The sequence below is a fragment of the Nicotiana tomentosiformis genome, chromosome 12 (assembly GCF_000390325.3).
Source record: "Nicotiana tomentosiformis chromosome 12, ASM39032v3, whole genome shotgun sequence".
NCBI classification, from domain to species: domain Eukaryota; kingdom Viridiplantae; phylum Streptophyta; class Magnoliopsida; order Solanales; family Solanaceae; genus Nicotiana; species Nicotiana tomentosiformis.
The window spans coordinates 76,354,103-76,362,451 of NC_090823.1; the positions used below are offsets into that span (position 1 = coordinate 76,354,103).

Here is an 8,349-nt window from a genome sequence, read left to right on the forward strand (position 1 = left end):
ATTACCAGTGAAAAATGTAAGAAATGTTAAAGAACGCATAAAAGAGAAGCATTACAGTTAATTGACAACTAACATAAAACTATTGAATATGTCAGTGAAAATTGTAAGAAATGTCAAAGAACGCATAAAAGAGAAGCATTACAATAAACTGACAATTAACATAAAACTATTGAATGTCAGTGGAAAATGTAAGAAACATCTAGTGCTATACAAACTAATACTTTTATAATATTAGATTAATATGAGCATAAATGAAATGTTATAATATTAGATTGATGAGCGTAAATAAAATGATATCGACAGTGAAAACTCATATAACTAATGTTAATCTGCGCGGAATTGAGCCATAGTTAATGTTAATTTGCTTGGAATTAAGACCTAGTTATATTGCACATTTCTGATTTTAGGTAATTCTATTACTAAAATTTTTAGATTTAAAAGATCAAAAAAGAATTCTCACCATTTCAGTTTGTAGTGAGGGAAAATGTCTTTGGATTCGAGCTATTACCAATGACAAAAATAAAAAATAAGAATGAAGTTCGTTTGTATTATTTCTCTTTGTTTAAAAAAAAAAAAAAGTAATAATGATAAAGGCACATAGCAATAACCAAAAAGTCAGCCACAGACAGAGAAAAGGATCCCCAACTTGTTCTTCAAAGAATAAAAGTTATATTGTCCTACAACTACTAAACTCCAAAAAGAATTTAATGTCCAGCATTATACCAACCTGGAAAAAAAGAAGAAAAAAAAAAAACAAAAAAAATATCCGAACCGGTTCGATCAACTCTTTTTCCTGAAAACAACTTCGGTATCCAAACCGAATCCATCAACGGTTCGAGTATGAACCAACTCGGACCGCTTAAACAGTTTCTTCAACGGCTCAACACTATACAAATCGTTCGCCGAATACTTATCCGACCGCCTAGATAACGCCACGTGCAAAACACAAACCCCGCCGGGCTTCAACGTCCGTTCGATCTCCGACACAAATTTCTCCGGATAAAGCGCGTGGTCAAAAACATTAGAAAATTCCAAGTCAAACGTCTCATCTTCAAATGGCTGATTATGAAAATCGCCCTTGACCACCAACGGCGGGTACGGTACAAGATCCATTCCGATCGAATCAGATACTCCGACCCGTTTCAGTGCTTCAACTTCTTGACCCATTCGGGCACCAATGCAGAGCACTTTCGATGAATCTGAAAGAAGACTCCTAGTTTTAAGCTGGCCGAAGAATTTTGAAAAAACTTGAATTTTCCGGTCCCAGTCACGAGTTGTCCATATTTTTCGTAGTTTCGGATTGAGGGTCTTGTTGAGCTGTTTCTGGATGTAGGAATCGTAGGTAGCGTATCCGGATCGGATTTTGAGATCTGAACCAGAGTTTGATGTTGTGGAGATGAGAGCGGAGAAAGAATTCCGATGAGAGAGAAAAAGGAGGAGAGGTATTGATATGAGGACACCGAAAAAGATGCATTTGGATATTGTGAAAGATGATTTTGATACAATTTCTTTCATCTTTGCATACAATGTAATATATATGCTCAATTTCAATAGGCTATATATATGCAAGGAAAAATGAAAAGCTATACTGTTCAAAACTTTGCGGGGAAAACAAGAATATGGGGCGTGATATTTTTATGGATTGGGGTGAATTCAGGGCATGGGGGGGAACTAGTTAAGAAGAAAATAGGGGAGAGAAGAAGAGAAAAGGATAGGAGATAGAATGGTATGAAGAGTTGGTGCGTAAGAAAGCATGCATGCGTCAATGGGGGCGGTGGAGTATGTCTTTTTGGTGGTATATAAGGCGATAATAGCAATGTGTGCACATTTTTTCCAAGTGCAAGACCCCGCTATATTATTGTTGTTCCAACTTAAAATGTATCCTTTTCTTTAGAAAAAGAAAAAAAAATTAAGATGTATGAGTAAAAAGTAGGAGTGTCCCAATTAAAATTTTATACGATCACGATGAATTATCTTTTTTTACAATATTTAGATAGTAAAAATCTATTTATAGTTTATATAACATAAATTTATATATTTATACCTTGAGTATATTCTAATTATTAGTTGCCCACCTCCTCTAGATTATGACCACATACTTGGGTAGACACTTTTCTGTTGTTGTTTTAATTTAATACAAATGTTATTATTACAGGCGTACTGAATAAATCTTACAGTTAAGAAAAAAAATTGAGAATTCACTTTTTATTATTCTTTACTTAATTTATTTTGCGTTAAGGTTTAATTAAACTTTAAAGACGACCCCGTTTTGAGGAAAAAGAAAGAAAGGGGTCAAAAAAGAACGGTGGGACAACAAGAATGGAATTAGGGTAAGTAAGATGATAATCAATCTTTTCTGATTGCAATTATGTTTTTTCTTTTTTAATTTTTCTTGAAGAAATGTGGAGTGATGGGTCCAACGGGTAGGGTCGGAGATTATTGTAGCGAAATGATTGATTCCAATTTGTAGATTACTATCAGGGCAATCCGGTGCATGAAGTATCCTACGTTCACGTAAGATTTGGGATATGGCTGCATCTCAAGGGGTGTGATGTAGGCCGCATTCTTTAATGTTTATTTCAAGGCTTCAATCTATGACCTATAAGTCACAAGAAAATAATTTTACCGTTGTTCTGAAGCTCGGATCCGGACAGTGCAATGGCCGAATTGATTAGCCTTAATTAACCGGCAACTTAATAATGAAGCTTTTGTCTAAAAGCAAACTTCGAACGCAATGCATGTAAATGTGTTTCCAAGTTCTTTTTGGTCTCGTCTCTTTCAACACATACGTATAACTCTCACACTCTAATATTTAACAAGTCAAATTCTCATTTGAATACACTTAGGCAAAATATATGAAATATCTTATATACGAAGGTTGAAACTTTCACATCAATTTCATCTATGTAATTGTCACAACTAATAAAACAAAATGTTTATTACTACCTTTTTGTGTGAAAAGATCCGATAGAGAAGAAGGAAAGTGTTTACCCTTAAAATAAGTAATAATTGAATTTATACGCGGTTAAAGGATATGTGATTTAATTCAACACGAATGAACCATGAATAGTAAATAATTGAATTAAAGAAAATCAGAGCGACCAAACCAAATGTAATAGATGAACAAGTTCAGCTTTGTTTTGGACGTCTGGAATTTGGTTCCGATTTAGCTCTCAGAACGAGCTCGGTTATAACTTAATAAACAAACAACTGAAGAACACTTTGAACAATAGTTAAAGGACAAAAATTAACTTTATTGTTTTGATATGTGTGCCAATAGTGGTCTTTAAAATGAAAAAGTTCTCACATTTATATAGTAGGAGAGTTTCAATCATAGTACAAGTCTAAATAAAGTAAAAATCTTCTCCTTTCAGTAACCGTTGATATGCAGTTGATGTCGGGCGAAATTTACGCCGTAACATCCGATTGAGGGAGGATATTACGGATCCTTGCTTATCGTGTCTAACCGTCTTTTACCCTAGTCTCGGCCCTTCATTCTGCTCGGACCCGATGCTCGACCGTATCCGATATCGAGTGCACCATTTGTCCTCCCCGGGCTCAGAGGTGCGAATGTCCTCGGCACTACTCGAGGTCATATCGGGCCGCACTGTCCTCTCGTTTCTTTACCGGTAAATCGGGAATAACTTTTATCCTCGATTTTACCCATATGTTGAAAGACCTTTTTTGCAAAAAATAGAACATGTGAAATATACGATGACGACTCAATTACGAAGCTATTGCATACCTAAGTTTCATGCTTATTGTTATGAATATATTATATTATGGATGTTCATTTAGTACTCCGTTATAAATAAGTTTCCTGAAGAAGATTATCTATATGGGACTCCGCCCTAAATATGTTTATCTATTTAGTACTCTATTAGAAATAAGCCTCCTCAAGAAGCTTATTCTTTCGGTATACCGCTATGGATAAATGTTACCCCCGATAAAAGATTATCTATATCTGGTACAATAGCAGCTTATTCTTTCGGCATTCCGTTATGGATAAATATTGCCCCATGCAGAAGATTATCTATATCTGATACAATAGCAGCTTACACAACAGCTTGCAGTAGCAGCTTCCTTTCTTCTATAAATATAGGAGATTTCAGTTCATTTTATACATCAATTTGAAATTGAATAATATCTTAGTTTCTCTCTATAGTTGTCTTTACTTTACAGTCTTTATTTTATAATGCGTTATCAGCACGAGACTCTGCCATCTCGAGCAAATACTTTGAAAGTATAAGAGGTACGAACTTTCTTTTTCTAAATAATGTCAAATCTTTCTAAACTTGAATTTGTAGCCTTGGATATATCGGACAAAAGCTACATGTCTTGGGTGCTTGATGCTGAAATTCAGCTTGATGTGATGGGTCTGGCAGACACCATCAAGGACAAAAATCAAGCATCAAATCAAGTCCGTTCCAAAGCAATGGTATTCCTACGCCATCACCTTGATGAAGGCTTGAAAATGGAATATCTCACTATTAAAGATCCAGTCACCACCGGAGGATGGTCGTTCTTCCACAGGCACGTTATGATTGGACTCATCTAAGGCTACAAGATTTTAAATCTATTAGTGAATATAATTCTGCTATGTTCAGAATTATTTTCCAATTGAAATTATGTGGTGATAATATTACTGATCATGATATGTTGGAGAAAACTTTCACCACTTTTCATGCCTCGAATATGCTCATGCAACAGCAATATCGATAGATAGGATTCAAAAAGTATTCTGAACTTATCTCACATCTTGTTGTAGCCGAGCAACATAATGGGCTATTAATGAAAAATCATGAAAGCCGACCTACTGGTTCTTGTCCATTCCCTGAAGTGAATGAGACGAACTTCCACCAAGCTAAGCGTGTAAGAGGTCATGGCCCCAGTCGTGGTCATGGTTGTGGTCAGGGAAAAAACTCTAATCATAGTAATAATAATGCACCAAAGAACCCTCTTCACCACCAGCAGTGAAAAAGGAAGGAACAAAAGCATGAAGCGGTGCAAGCAACAAAGGCAGAAAGTACATGCTATAGATGTGGAGGAAAAAGACACTGGTCACGTACCGTGTCGTACACCAAAGCACATGGTTTAGCTTTATCAAGCCTCCCTAAAGAAGACAGAGGAAAATGCTGAAGCAAATTTTATTTTTGAAGATAATTTAGACTTCATGCATTTGGATGTAGCTGATTACTTTGCATTCCCGGAAGGAGAAATAAGTCATGTGATCGATGATGAATCTTTAGAAATGTAAATATTTTAATTTTTATTATTTGTAGTAGATAATGTGGTTATGTAATTGTTGTACATAAATAAAAGTTATGCTTTGATAATGATGTTTACTATCATATTTATTTTGTTTATATCATTTTGAAGAATATGGATAATCCTCAAATTATGTTTGGATCAAAGACCAATCGTGAAGATATTTGTGTAATTGATAGTGGAACAACTCATGCCATATTCAAAGATTAGAAATACTTTTCCTATTTGCATAAGGAAAAAATAAATGTTTCAACAATTTCTGATAATATAAGTTTGATTGAAGGCTCCAGAAGAGCCACTGTATTTCTGTCTAAGGGAACAAAATTTATTATAGATAATGCATTATTCTCCTCCAAGTCCCGAAGAAACTTGTTGAGTTTTATAGATATCCGCCGAAATGGGTATCATGTTGAGACGATAGATGAAATGAATGTGGCACATTATCTTTTAATGAACATCCAGGGGGGGTGTTATGAATATATTATATTATGGATGTTCATTTAGTACTCCGTTATAAATAAGCTTCTTGAAGAAGCTTATCCATATGATACTCCGCCGTAAATATATTTACCTATTTAGTACTCTATTGGAAATAAGACTCCTCAAGAAACTTATTCTTTCGCTATTCCGTTATGGATAAATATTACCCCGATAGAAGATTATCTATATATGGTACAATGAGCTTATCCTTTCGGTACTCCGTTATCGATAAATATTACCTCCGGTAGAAGATTATCTATATCTGGTACAATAGCAACTTACACAAATAGTTTACACAACAACTTACACACCAGCTTACAGTAGCAGCTTATACAGCAGCTTGCAGTAGAAGCTTGCAGTAACAACTTCCTTTTTTTTATAAATATAAGAGATTTCAGTTCATTATGTATATCAGTTTGAAATTGAATAATATATCAGTTTCTTTCTATACTTGTCTTTACTTTACATTCTTTATTTTATAACACTTATTTAATACTATAAGCTATTGTAGCATTGACATTTTAACCTTTCGGTGAAGTGCAATTTTATCTCCAAAAAAGGCTTGTTGCTGGAAGACAATTCAATAAACAAAGCACATGATTAATTGAAGTAAAAGTCCATAGTATTTGATAGAAAAAGCATGTTTCAAATAGCCAGAGAGAACCTAGAGGTGGTATTCGGTGGCTGGCACCATAAAATTGTTAGAATAATAAAAAATTGCATTTAATAGATGCAACAATTAATGATGAACTAAGCAAAGCTGGCATTGGAACCCATTTATTCGAATTTAATAATAAGGTCAATAAGACATTAGACTCTACACAACTTTCATTAATGATATTGAAATTTCTAACATGTTCAAGCATGTTCAAGTTTCCTACTATATGCATTAATTCTTCTCTTTTTGTAATTTATGAGATATGTTTTCTTTTTCTATTATTTCTCGCTCTATATTTTCTTTCATATATTCTCACAGCTTTCAGTACAGTTGTGAGATGGTTCTGCTGTGGCTACGCAGCCTAATTAATAACTAAACCTCCCATGTGGAAAAATCTACTTTTCTTAGACATCCAAATTTGTATATCTAGAAGTGCTAAAGTGTTCGTCTTATTGTTACGGACAACTTAAAAGAATTATTTATATATTTCGCCTTTTTATATGAAAATACACTTGAGACTTGACATTAAACAAAAAGAACAATAAAGAAATATTTTCCCACTTTTGTCAACGAATTAAACTCTCACTTATTTACTGTCCATATTGCTGTTCTCCATACTCTGCACATTTATTGATGGATCAAACTTCCCTTTTTCTTTTTTGTTTCTTAAAGAAGAAAAGTCAAACTCCATTTTTTACTCCTGTAGATATGAAATAGCAGTAAACTAAAATGATTCAATTGTTTTCTCAAGTTGACTTTTTTTGACGAGAACATAATTTTTTATCCTGTGTAAGACGGCCGAATTAATGAATCTTCTTGAGATTTAAAACAAATATTTTTTTCTTCATTTTCTTTCTGTTTTTATCCAACTGAACGCCTTCTAACTCTTGATGTAACATGTCAACCCAAATAAAGACTACATTTTGCTGCATTATGCTTCATTACCATATATGGACTGAATTTCATGAAAGTAAGAAATTTCCTACATATTACTCTGTACGTTGAACGAATATTTGGTTTATAACTAATAACTTCGTTAAACTAAATATAACCTTGACTTAAATGTTTGGGGAATTCTGTTGTATAATTTATCAGTATTGATTACTTTTTGCCATTTCGAATTGTGCATATATGTCTTGAAATTGGTTGAAATGGTGCTTGCCCCTCTGAATTTATTTTTTCCGGATCAATAAAAATGAGTTCATCTAAAGTGAAATTTTATTGTATTTACCAAAACAAACATTCACGTTATGTTTGATGAAATACGCTAGTTTGTCTCTGATAAACAAGAAATAGTAGTAGGAAATGAACACTCATTATCCTTTTCAATTACCGACATAATATAGTATTTTCTTAGAATGGACTAAAAAGTAAATAAGCTAAAGTTAGATCAGAGGAAGTATTAGTAATTAGGTAATCGGTATAACGTGCATAATCTTTTCGAAAAGGGGCCAAAACTGCCTATAACCTATTGGATTTGATACAAAATATCCTTTGTCCACCCATTAAACCGAAAATGCTCCCACCATTTTTGTAACGATCCGATCGATCGTTTTGAGTTTTAGCGTGTCGATCAGTGGTTTGAGACCTTGAGTAGTTTTAGTTCATGTATTATGACTTGCACGTGTAGTCAGATTCGAAATTCGGGAAGTTCGGAGTTGATTTAGAAAGATAATTCTCAATTCAGAAGCTTTAAATTGGAAGAGTTGACCAAGGCTTGACTTTTGAGTAAACGACCTCGAAATCGGGATTAAGGTTCCAATAGGCTCGTATGATGATTTCGGACATGGACGTATGTTCAAGTTGAGTATCGGGTGGTCCGGGAGCATTTCAACACTTATTGTGAAAAGTTGGCATTTTGAAGGTTTTAGAATTTTTTACGTTTGATTTGAAGTATATTTTGATATTATTGATGACCGTTTGGGATTTCGAGCCTTGGAATA

At 33.9% G+C, this 8,349-nt stretch overlaps 1 protein-coding gene across 1 annotated transcript; it reads right to left on the minus strand.

Annotated features, from left to right (window-relative positions):
• Positions 1-624: 624 nt before the first annotated feature.
• On the minus strand, positions 625-1,814 carry LOC104089094 (uncharacterized). The gene has a single exon (XM_033654245.2). It carries the CDS (start codon positions 1,513-1,515, stop codon positions 781-783), a length of 735 nt encoding a protein of 244 aa, XP_033510136.1. The 5' UTR covers positions 1,516-1,814; the 3' UTR covers positions 625-780.
• Positions 1,815-8,349: the final 6,535 nt, after the last annotated feature.